Source organism: Manis pentadactyla, chromosome 9 (genome assembly GCF_030020395.1).
Source record: "Manis pentadactyla isolate mManPen7 chromosome 9, mManPen7.hap1, whole genome shotgun sequence".
NCBI classification, from domain to species: Eukaryota; Metazoa; Chordata; class Mammalia; order Pholidota; family Manidae; genus Manis; species Manis pentadactyla.
In genome coordinates this window covers 14012500-14031186 of record NC_080027.1, presented here as the reverse complement: position 1 = coordinate 14031186, position 18687 = coordinate 14012500, and the positions used below count along the sequence as shown (strand labels likewise).

The following is an 18687-nucleotide window of genomic DNA, read 5'->3' as shown; positions in this document are numbered from 1 at the left end:
TGGCCAAGCATGGGGGGCTTTTTTTGTACTAGGACATTACCCGCCTGGGATTCAGTTGTCTGTCGTGAACCAGGGGCCCACCCCCACAGGCCTGGTAAACTGGGAACCTCGAGGGCATGGAAGTGACCCAATCAAGGTCATACCCCTCCACCCTAACCTCCCACCTGCAACCCCACCCCTCTACTTCCCATCTCCCCACTCCCCACCCCTACCCTACCCCCATCGCAAACAGAAGACATAAACACTTTGGAAGCTGAAGCACCCCCTGGGCAGAGACCCCCCCCCCAGGCCCAAGCTTTCTCTAGAGGAGATGCAGGCAAGGCTCTCCCCAGACACAACCTGAGGGTCATAGGCCAAGTTGGAGAGGTGGGCATGTCCCCAAATATCTTCTGCTCCAGAACAGAAGCCTGAAGGGGCTCCCTGGCTTATCTTGCCAGCATGGCAGCCCAATTTAATTAAGATGGATACGGCGTGCTCCCGTGGGCAGGAGCCGTGGCCTGCACAGATGGCAGGAGCCTCAGACTCTCTGGGCACCGCCTGAACAAGCGCCCCCAGTGGCAACCTGTGAAATAGCCAAGGAGGGCCGGGAAAGCCTGCAGGGCACCTGGGCGCTGGGGGGTATTGGTACTGCCACCTGTGACCTCAAGTCTTGCCACCCATTAGCCATGCATCCCCCTCTACTCTGCCCCAGTCCTCACCTCCAAACCGTACAACAGACACCACACCACACACCACACACACCCCAATCACATCATCTCAAATACCAATGGAGTGGGGTAAAAACCAGGCCTGGACTTCCTATGGCAGTAGACCAGTTGAGAAACAGTCTCCTTCCCCAAAACCTTGAGACAGGGTGTGGAAAGAGCCGCTCTGTGGGAAGGGAAGAAGTAAGGCAGGCAGACAGGGTGGGCACCTGGCCCCTGCCCTCTCCATGGACCCCCAGGGTCCTCCGAAGGGGTGGGAAGGGTGCCCAAGGCCAGGCAGGAGCCCTCCCTCAAGCCTACAGCTTTTCAGGATGGAGGAGGTTCTAGGGGGCCCAATCCCCCTCTTCCCACAGGCGCTTCCCAGCTCCCTGGCACAGAGCCCCCTCCACAGCGCCGCAGCTGGAGCACGGCCCAGGAGGACGGCACCTTCCCCATCCCACCCCATCTGGCCACAGGAACAAAAAGAGATTCCCCCACGAAACCCAGAAGTTCCACGGTGACCTCAAATCCCCTGCCCAGTCCCCTCACTGTTCCCCGTGGGCTACCGACCCCCACGGGGCCAACATTGCCCTTGGCTTCAAAAATAAAAATAAAAAAATTCCCACCCCGAGATAATTGCTCGCTCCTTTTCCCCATTGTGGTGGCTCCGCGGTCGGCGCTGAGAAGCAATTATTCACAGCTAATGATTATAATCAAGTCAAATAGAATTTAATGGACACATATTCTCTTCCTGCTTGAAACTTTACATATGAATTAAGCACATATGGGTTTCAGGAGGCACAGACCAGATTTATGCTGCCCCGAAAAGCCCCGCGTTGCCGCGACTTTTATTCCGCTAATAAACAGGCTGATTTACGGGCTCTGCCGGGCCATAGGAACCGCGATCTCTGCTGCCCCCTGGTGGGCGGCGGCCCGGCCTGCACCAGGGCCATGGGGGCCCCCAGGGATGACAACGCAGGACCCCGGGTGTGGGGCCCCATGCCAAGATCACCAAGGACCCCCGAGGTCTAACCAGTGCCGAGGGGTACCCAGAGAAGACGAGGGCCCTATGTGGGAGCCCGGTGTCCAGGGCCTGACAGCCATCCCCTAGTTCCAGGAGGGTTCTGGTCCTCCCTGCTGAGGCCCTTTCTAGAATAAACAGAGATCCCAGGAAAATATGACAAGAGGTTTTGGGTAAATTAAAGCAAGCAGGGGGAGGCAAAAGCTGATCATCTACAGTGATTCCCAGCATCCCCTGACATCCTTGGGACAGGGTTGACACCCAGAGTGACAATGGTGAGTGACATCAATTTGAGTACAGGCAACAGCGGCAGGTGCTGAGCATTCGGTTCATGCCAGACCCTGAGTGTCACAGCTCATGAGCACCGGTCCCTCATGACCCCGGTGACCTGATGATGGGGTTTTCCACCACGTCCATCACACAGAGGAAGAAACAATCCCAGGCAGGCACAATAAGAAACGGAGTCCCTGGAGAGACATGGCAAACAGTGCCACCCCCAGCCAGTGCAGTCAAAAGAAGCCAGGACAAACGGGCTTTCCCGAGAGCATGAGAGGCTGACAGCCACTGCCCCCGGAGTCCGGCCAGTACCAGGGCACTCAGGAAGAGCCATTAATCACGCCGCAGCCCTGTGCGCAGCCTCTAGAGCCCCCACCCAGCTCCATCTGCATCCCGCTGCCAACCCGCCTTGGTCCCTGCACTTTCCCTCCTGGCCTGCCAGCCACCAACCCAGCTGGGAGAGAGCTGATAAGACACCCCACTTTTCCCTCCAGCCACTCTGCAACTCAGCAAGAAAACTACCAGCAGGGCACCTTGCACATCCTGGTTAGTGACTGACAGGGCCTCTCAGCCATGACCCCAAGCCAGCCCCTCCTGGGTCCAGGCAGCAAGAAGGCCCTTCTCCTCTGAGCCACTATGACATCTGCCGACCCGGCTTGGCTTGTCCTTAGCTCCATGTCTCCCCAGATGGACTCCGCTGCCGCCCACTGTCCTAGTGGCCCAAGGGAAACACAACAGAAACCCAAAGGTGACCTGAGTGCCCTCTGCTTGGAGTCAGAATGCCTGCCATCGTGTGGCTGGTCCCTGTGCACTGAGACAGGCAAAGTGGGGGAAGGGGACCGCAAACACGTTCTGCAAACATCAACAGAGAGACGCACAGGGCAATGCCACTACCAGAAATGCAACCCAGACCTCAAATGAGCAGGTCCACAGCAAGCCGAGTGGCTCTCTCACCCCGGGTCCCAAGAGCCCTTTCACTTGGCAAGAACAGCAAGAACGAAGTCATTGGCAACGCCACTCCCTGGCCAGCACTGGGGTCAGACTCAATGTGAGGGCGAGGCAAGGAGATGTGAGATGCTCCTGTGGGTGCCTGAGACTACACAGGTTGGAAGGGGGCTGGCACAGCGAGGTTTCCCAAGACAAATGAGTCTGCCAGGTCTCCAAACCTTTCTCTAAAGAGGAAGCCAGGGAGGCCTGGGATTCAGCCCCTTCTCACCCCTGTCCCATGAACCACCTGTGCACCTGCTGGACCTGACCGCCCCTTGACCCCCACTCTTCCAGACAACCACTGTCTGGAAGGACAGCAGTGACCTGCCCCCTCCCCCAAGAGGGGGGAAAAGCAGCAGACTCCGCAGTGCATCACAGGAAACTGCCAGCCAGCAGGGCTACCCAGCACAGGGCAAAGGAGCCTCTGCCCCCACCCTCCCCCAACGCGCCCCCTCACTGCCCCGGGTCTGAAGGAGGCAGAGGAAGGAAAGCAGAGGTCAGGGGCTGTGCAGCCCCAAGAACAGACCCCCCCTTCCGGCTTCTGCCTTCCTGGCAGCTCGGCACAATTCCAGCCTAGCTCTCTCTCTTCCTGGCTGCTGATGGGTCTCAAAGCTGTGAGGCAGCTCAGCCAAGGTGCCCCAGACTCAGCAGGTCAGGGTTTCAAGGGAAGAGGCGTCCACGCAGCCAACACACTGGGCTCCTGTGGCGCCAGCAGGCCATCCTCATCCAGCCACCCGAGGCTTGCTGGAGCCAGGTGGCGCCCACCAGGCCTGGCACGGCGGGCCAGAGCAAAGGTGACGAGGCGGCCTCCCAATTCTCACCTCAGGCCAGCCAAATGACCCTGCTCACCGGCATTGATGATGGCATCCACCTCCAGCTTGGTGATATCGCCTCGGAAGAGGGAAATTTTCTCATTGAGTTGCTTGTCCTTCTTATATGGGGGCTCCTCTACCTTCACAGTCACTCCTGGAACAAGCAGAGGCCAAGGGGTGGGTCACAGAGAGGCCCCCACTACAGAGTGACCCACCAGCGCCCACAGGCCAGGCATGCCTCCATCACCCCCTCCCACCTCCAGGGCAGCCCACCGTGCAGTGACTGGTGACACGGGTAACGACAGCCCACACTGATCAAGCACCTACCATGTGAACCACACACTCGGTCTCCTTGAATCTTCACAACCACGTTACACACAAGTACAGTGTTCACATCATCCACCCCCATTTTACAGATGTGGAAACTGAGGCCTAGGCAGGTTAAATGGCTTGCCCTGGGTTACTGTGACTGAACTGACCCCCCCACCTCTGCGCATATTCTGTTGCTTTTTGAGTTCCTAGACTGTGACCTTTGCTGTTTGCAATTTGCCAGTCCTGAGTGCTTACAGCACGTCCCCCTGCAGCCACCACCACGCCATGGCTTCAAATCCTACCTCCCAACCACGTGTCAGGAGTCTGGGGATCTGTTTCCCAGCAGTATAATGGGAATAAAAATTGAACCACTACATGTAAGAGAATGAAACTGGATCACTGTCTAACCCTATACACAAAAGTAAATTCAAAATGGATCAAAGACCTGAATGAAAGTCATGAAACCATAAAACTCTTAGAAAAAAACATAGGCAAAAATCTCTTGGACATAAACATGAGTAACTTCTTCATGAACATATCTCCCCGGGCAAGGGAAACAAAAGCAAAAATGAACAAGTGGGACTACATCAAACTGAAAAGCTTCTGTACAGCAAAAGACACCATCAATAGAACAAAAAGGCATCCTACAGTATGGGAGAATATATTCATAAATGACAGATCCGATAAAGGGTTGACATCCAAAATATATAAAGAGCTCATGCTCCTCAACAAACAAAAAGCAAATAATCCAATTAAAAAATGGTCAGAGGGGCTGAACAGACAGTTCTCCAAAGAAGAAATTCAGATGGCCAACAGACACATGAAAAGATGCTCCACATCACTAGTTATCAGAGAAATGCAAATTAAAACCACAATGAGATATCACCTCATACCAGTAAGGATCACTACCATTCAAAAGACAAACAACAACAAATGTTGGCTAGGTTGTGGAGAAAGGGGAACCCTCCTACACTGCTGGTGGGAATGTAAACTAGTTCAACCATTGTGGAAAGCAGTATGGAGGTTCCTCAAAAAACTCAAAATAGAAATACCATTTGACCCAGGAATCCCACTTCTAGGGATTTACCCTAAGAATGCAGCAGCCCAGTTTGAAAAAGACATGCACCCCTATGTTTATCACTGCACTGTTTACAATAGCCAAGAAATGGAAACAACCTAAGTGTCCATCAGTAGATGAATGGATAAAGAAGATGTGGTACATATACACAATGGAATATTATTCAGCCATAAGAAGAAAACAAATCCTACCATTTGCAACAACATGGATGGAGCTAGAGGGTATTATGCTCAGTGAAATAAGCCAGGCAGAGAAAGACAAGTATCAAATGATTTCACTCATCTGTGGAGTATAAGAACAAAGAAAAAACTGAAGGAGCAAAACAGCAGCAGACTCACAGAATCCAAGAATGGACTAACAGTTACCAAAGGGAAAGGGACTGGGGAGGATGGGTGGGAAGGGAGGGATAAGGGGGCGGGGGGAGAAAGAAAGGGGGCATTATGATAAGCATGTATAATGTGGGAGGCACAGGGAGGGCTGTGCAACACAGAGAAGACAAGTAGTGATTCTATAACATCTTACTATGCTGATGGACAATGACTGCAATAGGGAATGTGGGGGGAACTTGGTGATGGGGGGAGTCTAGTAAACATAATGTTCCTCATGTAATTGTAGAGTAATGATACCAAGAAAAAAAAAATTTGAACCTGCCTCAGGCTGTGTTAATTAAATGAGGCGATGCGTGCCAAGTGCCCAGCACATAGCAAGCACTCAATAAATGCTGCTGCCCCTCTCCTCAGCATTGTCAACAGGAACCTACCAAACGGCCAGCAGGGCCTCCCAGCGCAGGGCCTACCTTTTGCCATCTCTTTCCACGTCGGGATCTTCTTCAGCCTGATGAAGTCGCGGCAGAAGTAATGTTCCTCCCGCTGCTTGTCACTCAGGCCCTTCAGAAACACTGCAGGAGGGGGGGACGGGCAGGAAGGAGCGTCAAGGTGGGCAAGGAGAGGAGCAGTCCTGGGGGCTTCCTGCACCCCCAGGCCTTCCCTCCTCACGGGATCCTCGCCTCATCTGAGCATGCAAACCAGCCCTACACACCCTTCCTTCCCACAGGCACACAAAGAAGGGCACTGAGGGCGGGGCCGCTGTGCCACCTTGGGTGGCAGAGCCTGGAGGTCCCTAGAACATCTAGCCCCGCCCTCTTTGTTCAGGAGGAGAAACTGAGGCCCAGATAGGCAGATGGCATCTCTCAGAGTGCACAGACCTGAGTTCAGAATTCAACTCTGCCACTCTGCAGCCGTGTCCACACCCCTGGGTGCTTAATTTCTTTTAGAATGGGGATTAAGACGCTCCTTGTGGAATAATTTCAACTTACTCATGCATGCAAAGGCCCAGCAGGTTGGTGGCACTGAATCAGTGACATCATTAATCAGTGAAATCATCAGTGTGCTGCATCACCACTGTAATTATTTGCTGTTAGCAGGACACGGGGAGCCAGGACAACCATCCTCAAAGAGCCACAGAACCAAGCAGGTGCGGTGCCTGTTGGACACATCCCCCCACATTGCCAGAGGGCTTCCCACAGACAGAGGTCTGGCTTGGACCAAAGGGAGCAGCTGGGATTGTCCCCATTTTAGAGGAGGAAATGGGACCTCAGGGGTTAGGAGGCTACCCACGGTCATGTAGCAGGTGAGCAGGGAGCCAGCCCTCCCCTCCCCACTCCAGGCTCACAGTTTGAAGGCTCCTCCTGCTGGGCTGAAGCCACCTGGGCACCCAGGCTCCCCAGCTGAAGCAGCCCCCACTGACCACTGGTGCAGGGCGCAGCAGGGTTGGGGTAGGAGAGGACTCCAAACAGCAAAGGCCACAGTCTAGGAGCTCAAAAAGCATCTGAATACGTGCAGGGGTGGTAGGGCAATTAGAGAAGGTGGTGGGAGAGCAGGGGATTGCCTCCGGAGCCTTCTGTGGAAATGGCTGCAAGAGGCAGGAATCCAAGAAACAGGCCCTTGCCCTGCCAAAGTCAGTCCATCCAAGCTTCCACACCACAAGGATGCATGAGGGGCACAGAAGGGCCCAGTTCAAGGTCCAGCTCAATACTAAGTTGGGATCATTGCAAAAGTCTCTCACACCCTGAGTCTGCCGCAGCCGTGGCTCTGGCCAGAACCAACTTTAGCAGCCACTTCCCACCCCCTCACACAGGCATTAGACACACAGGGCCTGCATTCAGTGCTGGGGATACAGCACCCTACAGAGCAGACGTGGGCCTGGCCCTCGGGAACCTACAGTCCAGCAGAGGAGATGGAGGCTGGCCAGGCTGCACAGTCAAGCAAGCAATCCGAATTCTGAGAAGTGCTAAGGGACAGTCAGGGGCTAGAAGAGGGGGTAACCAGAAGCCCATTTGAGGGGGCTTCCGTGAGGCTCAGGAGCTGGGGTAGCCAGGGCAGGGAAGGGTGTCCTGCCAGCTGGAACTGCACGTTCAAGGTCCCAGGTGAGTGAAATTCAGGGTGTGTGTTGGGTGGGGGGCAAGTACAGGGGGGATGATGCTGAGAGGAGGCAAGGCCGCCTGCGGAACCACCAGGCCTGCTCAGCACCGATGGAATCCCGGGGGCTCCTTAATGAGATTACAGATGCTTTCACCAGACGCATATCAAGAACCCTCCTGCCCCAGCCCCAGCCCCAGCCATGCCATTTTCTTTCTTTCTAAGATACTTTCTGAGTATCTACCATGGATGGTACCCAGCTTGGAGAGTTCCCTCTGTCACTGGCTCCCCTCAATGCTCACAGCCCATTTCCCTGCCCCCCTTCTCAAGGGGCTGCCTCCCCACTGGGCATATGATCTGAGCAACAGGTCAAGGGCTCCCACTTAAATGCTCCTGTCTTTGGGCACTGGCAGGTGTGGGAGTGGGTGCTGGCATTTGAAAGAGTGGCAGTGCTTCTCCAAGCCTCAATTGTCCTCCTCTGTAAAATGGGGTCACAGAAAACTCCCTCCTGTGTTAAATGAGAGGCAGAACAGGCTTAGTTGGGTACCTGGCAAAGTCCTCAGCAGCTGACAGACGGCACCTCGGAGCGAAGAACAGCCTGTGGCGGAGACGCCGGGCTCCGTCCAGGCTCTGCTCTCCCGGCCATTCGAGTGCAGGTCAGTCAGTTCATGAATATTTACTGAGCACCCCACGCCCCAAGCCTGGGGGTGGGAGGCAAGGTGAAGCCCAGGGGCCTGACCCAGCACAGCAGAGGGGAGGTGGGGACAACTTCCTGGACAAGGAACCTCCAATTTCTCTGGTCTGTCCCAGGAGCTGCCAATCGCTAGAGAAAATCCCAGCCAAACGGAAGGTCTCCATTCCAGATCTCCTCCTGGCAGCCCGTCTGCCTGGCCATTCCAGTTGCTGCTTTGGAAATGGGTCCCCCCTTCTCCCCTCCCTCATCCATCCCCTGCTAGATGGAATGCTACCTCCTCCTCCCGTCAGCCAGCCAGGAACCCCCGCCAGCTGCCCGCACCTCATCTTTCCTCCCCCAGGTCACTGGGCACAAAGGGCCTCCTTCCCAGCCAAGGACACCTCACCCCCCCAAGAACACGCGACTGCAGCCCCCTCTCCCCGTCCTGTCTGCCCTCAAACACAGTCTTGTGTCCCCCATCTTTTAAAATTAACCTTCCCTTAAACCCACGTTCCCTGCTCCACAGCCACAGCTCTTCTGTCTCCCCCTCCAGTATCCCCACCGGCTGGCCCCCTGCCTGCACTTCTCCCTCCCACAGTCCCCCGGGCCTAGTCTGCCTGGCCCCTCCTGTCCTACTTTGGGCCTATGCACTCTGCACCCCCAGCCCCTTCTCCCGGCTCAGGAATCTTCTGGATCTCACTGGCTCCCCGGCCCTTCTTCTCAGCCTCCTTGCTGGCCCCTTTTCTTAACTCCATCTCACCTAGGGTTTCACATCAATCCCATGCATTCAAGACCCTCTTTGTGTTAAGGAGCCTGAGGCTGCACCAGCAACCCTCATCCCCAAACCCCCAGGGGCACCGTCCGCCCTCATCCCCAAACCCCCAGGTGCACTGCCTGCTCTCATCCCCAAACTCCATGTATACAAAATTGAACATTTTCTCCCCAAAACGTGGGTTTCTCACTCCTCCATTCCTCCCCGTTCTCGGCAAATGCCCCCAGACTTTGCTGGAACCCCAAACCAGAGGTCTTTCTCTTTCTCCCACTCCCCTTTCCATCCACCTGAAGGTTGTTAGACTTATCCCCATAATGCCCCAGAAACCAAGCCTCCAGCATTGCTCCCTAAGCTTCTTCAAAAGCCCCCTACTCCCAGCTGACTCCTGGGTGACTCCCGGGTTCACCAGGAGTATCATCCGTTCTTCACACAGCAGCCCAGCATTAGGAATGTAAGTCAGAAGCTGTGTCTGTTTAAAGCTCAGTTCAAAGTCCAAGGCCTCACCAAGGCCCACTTGATGGCCCCACCTCTCTTCCTAACCTCCTTGGTGTTCTCTCCCCACTTGACTCAGCCCCCAGCACCTCAGCAGGCCACACACATCACCTTTCAGGTCCTCCAACAGCCAGCTGCTGCCGGCCTCAGGACCTTTGTACCCACTGTGCCCCTGACTGGTCTTCCTTTACAGGTGCTCCTCACTGTCCTTCCTTCTTTCAGCATAGCTCCCTCCCCTACCAACTATGCTTTATTCCTTCCTTGACCTTGGCCACATGGGGACCCGTGTTTACATTGGATTTCCACTACCTGCAGAGAGTGTGGCATGTGTGAGCATCCACGGGATGAATCAATGAACAAATAAGCTGACGCCTGAAAGCTGAAGGCAACTTTGCTAAGAACAGTCTTCTAGGCAAAGGGAACAGCACGTGCCAAATCCCTGAGGCAGGGGAGAGCGTTTGGGTGGAGAAATCTACAAGAGCTGGACAGAGAACAGAAGCAAGGCTGTGGCAGCCACCCTAGCTGAGGAACACAGAGACAGCGGAGGGAATGCGCTGGCCCAGGTCCTGGCTGCTGCTGTGGTTTTGATTCCTCTCTTGCTCCTCGTTGCCACTAGGTTTGGGCTCCTGACTTCCTGACATCATGTTCATGAGCAAGCCACTCACCCTCTCTGAGCCTCAGTTTCCTCATCCCTAAAAAAGAAAGAAGGCAGGCCCTTCCTGGGAACCAGGCTTGCTGTGAAGAAGGGGCCCCCAAAATATCTCATGCACATCAGATACTCTCGCCCTCCTGTTAGTGAAATAACAAGACTCAAAGAGAGCAAAGCAAAACAAGACAAAATTCGGGAGAGGAAATACTTCTTTCCCAACTTGGTGGCACAGTAGTAGAAGAGCCTTTTAAGTTTTAGAGGTTCCTACATTTGTCACCTTGTACAGTTGTGACCAAAGACATACCCCCTCTGAGGCCTTGGCCTGCCCACATGTGGGTACTCGGGCCAGAGAACCGGTGTGCCCACTGGGATCCTGGAGGTGCCGGCCAGCCAGGACCCAGACCCGCCCCACTGGCCTCCCATGTGCTGAGTCCCTCTGGCTGGGGCAACCCCGGCACCCCATGGAACCAGTCTGGAGAGCCCAGAGATGGCTCAGGTCCCCAGGAGACACCATCTGGCAGATGCCCCACCTTGTTTTAGAGAAGAAACAGTGATCTGCCATGACCACAGGAAAGCCAGGGCGGGACCCAGCCCAAGGCTGTCTCCTGCACCTGTCTCCCCAGTATCCAAGGCGTGGTCTGAGTGCACGGCCTGCACTGCATGGCCCCCTTTCCAGCAAAATCCAAAAGACAGCTCCATTTCCCAGAGATGGCAAAGGAAGACAGCCAGAGCTACCAGCTCTGCCACCAGCTGACTGGGTGATGACCTTCGGGATGTCAGCCTTTCCCTTCCAGTCCATGGTCCCCAAGCACACACCTCTCAAGGCCAGCACACAAGGCACCATGTCCTCATCTCCAGAACAAGGTTGTGGCCTACCTGATCCTGAGACGCTACACCTGCACTGGTCTCTCATTTATGGGCAAGGAGAAGCCAACAGTGGTTCTCTGCCAGCTCTGAGGAGCCAAGTGCCATGTCAGGGCCCCAGCCTCCCCAGTCAGCAGGGGCCCACCCCCAGGCCCATCTCACTCGCTCTGGATGAACAAGAAGCAAAACCTTACGCTGGGCATGTGCCCCGCGCATTATAACATTTTCTCCCTCCTCCTGCCAGAAGGACAGATGCAGACTTAAAGCACAAGTAAGTTTTATTTTCTTATAAAAGATGTGTAACACACGTTTTAATTTTCCTTCTCTTTGGAAGAGGCGAGAGTATTTCACAGCTCAGTGAGACAGGTGTTGTAAAAAGATGTTTGCAGTAAATTTTGATGGGGAGGCCTGACCCCAGACGAAGTTTTCAGCAGCTCCTGGGCACAAAAGCCGAGATGGAGGAAGCAGGCTGTGCCAGAACCATAAAGGGCAGCGGGCGAACGGGAATTCAATGATGTGTTTTAAGAAGTGTCTTTATGGCACTTTGCAAGATGGTGTTCAGAAAGGTGAAGGCAGGCTGGTGCAGAGGGTGGCTCCTCTTCTGGAGAAGGCAGGCTGGGGGTGGGCAGGGCTGATAACAGCAGAGCTCCGGGAACATGGCACCAGGGGTATTTAGTCGCCTGGGCTCACCGTCCCCCAGAGCAGGGTCTCATCAAAGCTCATGGCAGGAGCAACGGGCAGACAGAGCCCTAGGCACCTCAGCGCTTTTCTGCTCCCTGCGCCCTCTCGCCTCCACGCACGTTGGGACACACATGCCAAGCTGCCTGCCCAGAAGACAGGGTGCAGAGCCACCCCTGGTGTGCCTGGCAATCCGATTGGATAAATCAACTACTCTACATGAAGCCCTGTGGGGGCTGAAACTAGTCCTTGCCCCTGCCCAGTGCAAAGTGGGGCTGGAACGCTGAGCCTGATCTCGAGCCACCAGGGGAGGAAACATACCTCGGGGTGTGCAGGTCAGCCGGGGCTCCAGCATCGGGGAGACAAGTGTACAAGAGCCCAGGGTCGCTAATCAGAACAGAGACAGAACACAGGCCCAAGGGGTGACAAGGAAGGGGACCACTGGGGACCCTTATGTACACCTTATGGGCCACCATGTACCAGATGGTTTCTCATGGGATCCCAGCACAACCTACCCATTAGGGGCTGCTGGTCCCATTTTACAGATGAGGAAACTGGGGCTCAGGGAACATAGAAGCAGTGGGGCTGAGGCGTCCCCACTCTGATGACACCACTGTCTTTTCTCTCCGTAGCACAGGAATATGCCCCAGTGCAGGTCAGAAAGAGGGTCTCCTGGAGGCCAGGCCCCTCTTCTAGTGACACATCCCCCAGGTGTCCCCACTGCCCAACCTTAAGTCCCCTCATGCCCAACTGCCTTTACATCATGACTATCTCCACAATTTTCTGATGCAAAGGCACTAGGGTATAACAAGGCACCCAGAAATTACAGGAATTAACCCCTGGCCAGTGAAATCAGATACTGCAGAAGTCTCCCAAAAAGTCTAATTTTTTCTAGCCAGGAAGATCCAGCCTGATGGTATTTACTTACCTAGAGAGAGAATGGGTCCACAGAAGTAGGCAGTCAGCTTAAAGGTGGAATAAGGGAATGGCCAGAGAGAGGTGGAATCTGGCCGTCTGTCCAGAGGACGCACTGGGCTGTGGGCTGAGGCATCCTGCACCTGGGGCCCAGAGCAAGCACTCAGCACTGCATTCTGACTGACATACTGAGCAACTGCCCAGGGAAGGGGATCGGAGGCCCACCCCTGTCCAGGAAGCTTGCCTAGCCTACACAAAGCAGTGGGATCAGTTTCCAAAAGCATTCAACCAATTGAGAACACACGCTGCTGAGCAAACTTAAGACTATGATCTGGCTTCCACATGGCCTTTCTATGGGGAGAGGAGGTGCAGCCCAGAGACACGAGTTTCCAGACCCATTGCCATTATTTCCCTACTGTGAACTGCACATCGGCTTGCTGGCCTATACATCTGTCTTTTGTGAGTTTGGTTACTGTGTGCCAGTCTTTGAGGAAAGGATCACCTCAGGCATAGTCAGAAATTCAGAGGCCTATGTAGATATATCACCAACAGAAAGGAGGGCACATGTCCATCAAAGACATGTACAAGAATAGTCAGGGCAGCTTTATTGCCAACAGTCCCAAACCAGAAACCCAAATGCCCACCAACAGGAGAATTGGTACACAAACTGTTGTTTGCATCCATGCTGTGGAATATTACACAGCAATTAAAAGAGAAAACAGTTAGTATACCCAATAACGTAGATGAACTGCACTGTATGCCTCTGTTCGTATGAAGTGCAAGACGCTGTAAGGGATACTGACTGGAAAGGGGCTCAAAGGAATCTTCTGGGATCATGGCAATGAGCTACGTATTGATCAGAGTAGTGGTGCACAGCTGGATATTGATATAAAAGCATACTGACTTTTGTATGTCACTGCATGTATACATGTATACATGACTGTATAATATAACTCAGCTCAAATTATAAACTGAATACTGCTACGAAGAAAAGGTGTGGGGGTCTTCAAGGACCAAAGCTCAGACCCCAATGAGAGGCAGAGTCCACCTGAGGCTGTGGTTTTAAAAATATGCCCTAAATTATTTGATCCCCCACCCTTCCAAAGGTGAAGCCTAAGTTCCCTTCCCTGCAATGTGTGCCAGACTCGGTGATTCTAAGCCCTAGAACCAAGCAGCAGAGTGGTGTGGGACTTTGAAGACTAGGTCCAAAAAGGCACTGTGGCTTCCAGCTTGGTTTCCTCATGCCCCCTCAGTTGGATCATGTGCTCTAGGGAAACCAGAAGCCATGTTGTAAGGCCACTCAATCATCCCTCTGGAGAAGCCCTAATGGAGAAGAACTGAAGCCTTTAGCCAACAGCCATGTCATGTGACTGTGCCCCCTGGAAATGGCTCACTCCACCCCTAACTAGTTCCAGCCAACCTCCCAAGAAGCCCTTAGCCAGAACCGCCTGGCTAAGCAACTTCCAGTGTCCTGACCCTCAGAGTCTGAGATAAATGTTTGCTGTTTTAAGCCACTGAATTTTGGAGTAATTTGTTACTCTGTAACAGATAAAACACAGGGAGGTCTCTATGTGTTTCACCACAAGCTACTATCTGACACTGTGGGGGCTTCACACCTAGTGCTGGGGTGCAAGGCCTCCTCCTCCTCCTCACACTGCCCCTGACTGGACACTGGTGCTCAAGTGGCCCCATCCACCATGGCTTCTTCACAGCATTGATCTTTACCTGGCATTATCCCATCAGCTTGACCACTTTATCTACACTGTTTCCTACACTTAAAGTAAAAGGTCCATGAGGGCAGGGCACTGCCCATCTCACTAGAACAGTGCTGCCACATAGAAGGTGCTCAATGGAAATGCACTGGATGCAGTGGAACTCCCAGCTCCAAGCAGAGACAGCACAGCAGCCTGGGAATGCCTGGCCCATTGGCTTCCTGAATTTTCAGTGGCACCAAGGAATGGGGGGTGGGGGGAAGCTGGGTCCTAGAAATAGCAGATCTGGGAACAGGTGTCCAGGCATGCTACCTGTTAGTTCTCTTTCCCACCACTCTGAGTTGCTGTTGTCAGGACTCCCTGTGAGGAAAGTCCCCTCTCAGGGGTCTCTGCCACCCCTGCCACCTGACTGGTGTTCTGAGGCCAAGGCAGAGGGCATGACTCGGACAGCCCAGTGCTCAGGGAGCAAAGTCAAGAGCTTTCTGCCAGCACTTTAAGATCCCCATGAAGGCGAGATGATTCTTGACAGGAATAAGTCGTCCTGAACTCTACCTCCAATTCCCAGAAGATGCCTTCCCTTTAGTCCCAACCACACTTGCTCCCCACACCACCACGCAGGCGCAGCCAATGAGCAGCCTCCCTGTGCTTCCAAAGGGCAGCCAGCTGGAACGGCTAAAAGAGCACAGGAGCAGGCTGAAGGGCAAGGGCAGCTGGGTAGGCAGCCAGAGCTATTCAGGGCTCTGTGGGCTGAGTCTCCTCTCTCTCCTGCTCTGTGCAGAGCCCAGAGTCCAGCCCTGGGACTCATATCTGTCCAGAGCAAGAGGAAGAGCTTTGATTCTTGGCAGGGAGAGGACACTGTTTTTATAGACACAATGCCCCCCAGTGCCTCTGCCCTGTGAACGCCACGAAGAGGGCAGAGACTGCTCACAAAGTGACCAGGGGTGAGGGCAAAAGGGCACCAGACCATGTGCCCAGAGAGGCAGGCCCTCGGGGGAGGGGTGGGTGAGGTAGGACTGGCCCACCCAGGAAGGCCACTCTCTGGAGCCATATGATCCCACCAGGTGAGGCACCAGGCCCAGTTCTGTCCCCTCAGCCCATTCTCTGCCACTCTGCCTAAGATGCCACCGCTTGAGAAACCACACTATGCAAAGCATCATAAGTTCAGGAGCCTGATGTCAAGCTCTGCCACAAACTCTCAGCCACCGTGAGTAAATCCACTTAGTGCTAGGCCTCAGTTTCCCTCCCGCACAACCATGATTTCTGGGGAGACCCATTCCAGTGGCCACTGGCAGGGGACCTGAGCGTGGTCTGGGTGAAGGGGTTTGTGGGGCTGGGCTAGGGGGCGTGGCTGTGAAGGGGCGGGGGTCCACACCCGGGCATTTGGAGCCTTAACTTTCCCAGGTCTGCGGGTGGGGTGCTCTCCCGCCGGGGAAGGCCCACGTGGGGCAGCCCTTGCTTTCCGGCCCTCTTCTGCTCACACTTACATTTTGCCTCCTTCCAGTCGGTGGAGGTGCTCAGGTCCACCTTCGCCGCCATGGCCAGGGGGGCCCAGGTGCGCACCCTGGCTCTCGGCCCCACCGCTGCCGCCCCCCAAGCCTCAACTCTTGCTGGGGTCCGCGCGCGGGGAGCATAAGCGCCCAGGGACGCCGAGGGTCCGCACGCACTGCTGCGGGTCCGAGCCGCACCCGTCGGAGGGCCGGACCAGGGGCGCCCGGCGCCGAGCAGCTGCCCCGCCGCACGCAGCTGTGCCAGACGGCCGGACATTTGGCTCCGCGGAGACTTGAGCGGGCGGCGCCGAGCGTCTCCCCGCCCACTGGGACTCTATTTACGGTGCTGGAAGAGTCTCTTATTTACTCCTGGACACGGCGGCGCGTACCAGCCAGCGGCAACCTGCTCCGAGCCGGCGGAACTCGCAGCCAGAGAAAGGCGCGCCGCGGGGCACCCTGGAACTTGTAGTCCGGGCCGCCGGCGGCCCCGTACTCGTACACACACGTGCACGCCTCGCCGGAGGCTCCGCCCGCTCCCGAGCCCCCTCCCTCTCCGAGGCTAGCGTGGCCGCCAGGCCCATCCGCCCGGGGAAGGCTCGGCCACCGCCAACTTCCTGGTCCGCCGAGCGTCCCGGCCCGGTGCAGGATGCCCTGCAAGCGGCCCGGCCCCCCTCTGACCCTTGGGCTCCGGCTCTCGAAACCCAACTGGCAGAGCCGAGCGCGGCCCCCGCGGGGCGGAGCGCTGTGCTGCCAGGAGCCTCGCCTTGTCTCTCCGCGGGTCACCTGGGCGCCTGCCCCTTCCCGCCCCTAGTCTCTGGAGCCGCGGGTCCCGGCCGGCCATGGGGAGGTGCCAAGTGGCGCCTCTTGAAGAAGCGGGTACGTCCACTTCGGCGACTTTCCCCAGGCCGTTTAGCCACTGGGCGCGGGCGGGGGCGCGGCTGGAACCGAATCCAGAGCAGCCGGGAAGGCAAGGGTGGAAGTGGTGAAATTGGAAGGCAAAAACTATTGAGTTCCAAAGTAGCGTTCCCGGTGGAAGAAATAAGGTGAATTTTTTTCTTTATATTTCCCTGAGTTTTTACAAAGACTATGATGATGAATTTTAATATTAATACTTTTATGTCTTTCTACATCGATATTATTTAATAAATATAATGGTGTGGATAAAATGAAAGTCCCTGTGGCCAGGATTCTCATCTGGCCCTGGTTGGCTAGCTCACTGCACAGATGTGGGCAATATGTCGTCACCGACTGTATATAAAGACCTCTGCCCAGTGCTCTGGGTGACACGGTGGCACAGCTGCAAGGCTGCAGGAGAGCAGAGCAGAGCCTGGAGTGGTGGCAGCGCCGAGGACAGAGGCCCAGAGGCAGAGAACGGCTGGCTGCATGCAGACTCGCTCTGAGTGAACGGGATTTTAGTGATTGACCCGCCACCGTGGAAATAAAGTTGGGTATAACCTTTCACCCCAAGAATGTTCTACTGTCATTTCTTTGGTCACATTGAATACATAGTGACTTGCCCGGGGCTGAAACCCATTGTCAAGGCAGAGGAGCGAAGGTTTCAGAGAAACTTCCAGTACCAGGTTTGTCGCCATTGGGTACATTGACCCCTTGCTGCTCACCTCTTGAGCTGCAAATTAGGGATAAGACTGGGCATGGGTCTGGCTGATTGCAGTCCTGCCCCTGTGTTACAGGGGTCTCTGGTGCTGATCGTTGCAATAACCCAGGCCAGGGCTGCAGGGAGGATGGTGCAGGTGCAGCTGGCACCACCTTGATGCCCGAGAGAGGATTACACAGACCTGATGGGAAGGAGGAGGGCAGTGATCTGACTGAGAGTGAGGGCAAAGAGAGAGGAGATCAGGAGCCAGGAGGGATGGGCCCAGGCTCCCCAACATTCCAGGATGGTTTCCCAAAATGGTCAGCAAGAGGAGTTCAGGATGCAGTAGTCAGGCGCCTAGGACCAAGGTCATCTCACCATTTGCAACTCACCCAGTAACTCAGCGGTGCAAGAAGGGCCTTGTCAACGGCAACCAGCAGGTAATCATTTACAGGGCACTAGGTACCAGCTGGCGCTGAGCTAAGCTCTCTGCATCCATTTGCTCTACCCAGTTAACTCATGGGCTCCCAACAGCAGCCAGGTAAGGCATCTCTGCCCCATGGCACAGGTGGGCAGCCTGGACTGGCCTGAGGTCAACATGGCCTGTGAGGGCCACTGGAGCCCAGACCTGGGTCTAGATTGTTTGGTTCCCATCAGCATTCTGGAAAGCAATCATGTAGATGTCACTGATTCAGGGAACGAAGCATGTGGGTGAGCCTATGTATTAGTTTTCTATTGCTGCTGTAACAAATTACTGCAGATTAAGGGCTTAACACAAATTTATTAAAGCTCTGTAGGATATAAGTCTATTGTGGTTCTCACTGGGCTAAAATAAAGGTGTCACCAAGATTGCATTCCTTCTAGCAGCTCTCTCTTGCCTTTTCCAGCTTCCCGAGGCGACCGCAGTCCTTGGCTTGTGGTGCCGCTCCTCCATCTTGAAAGCCGGTGATGCAGCATCTCTCTGACCATGTTTTAGAGTGCCCTCCCCCAGCCTCTCTTCTGCCTCCCTCTTCCATTTTCAGGGACCCATATAATTACATTCAGCCCACCTGGATAATCCATAACAATCTCCCAATTCAAAGTCTACAGAGTAGCAACCTGAATTCCTTCTGCCACCTGAATTCCTCTTTGCCACATAATGTACATATTCACAAACTCCAGGGGGTTAGGATTGGACATCACTGGGGAGCCATTCTACCTATTATACCCTTCCCAGCAAGGTATGGGGAGGAGGATACAGGGAAAGGCAGGGACCCCCTTCCCCC

At 54.9% G+C, this 18687-nt stretch overlaps 1 protein-coding gene across 3 annotated transcripts in view; it reads right to left on the bottom strand.

Annotated features, from left to right (window-relative positions):
* MACROD1 (mono-ADP ribosylhydrolase 1) overlaps positions 1-16252 on the bottom strand; it is a 140865-nt gene extending 124613 nt beyond the window's left edge. For all 3 annotated transcript variants that reach the window (XM_036926725.2, XM_036926716.2, XM_057506957.1), the window contains exons 1-3: positions 15826-16252; positions 5966-6067; positions 3817-3933 (exon numbers count right to left, since the gene is read on the bottom strand). In XM_036926725.2, the coding sequence (XP_036782620.1) occupies positions 3817-3933; positions 5966-6067; positions 15826-16105 (499 nt within the window). In that variant the 5' untranslated portion in view covers positions 16106-16252. The remainder of the gene's footprint in view (positions 1-3816; positions 3934-5965; positions 6068-15825) is intronic.
* Positions 16253-18687: the final 2435 nt, after the last annotated feature.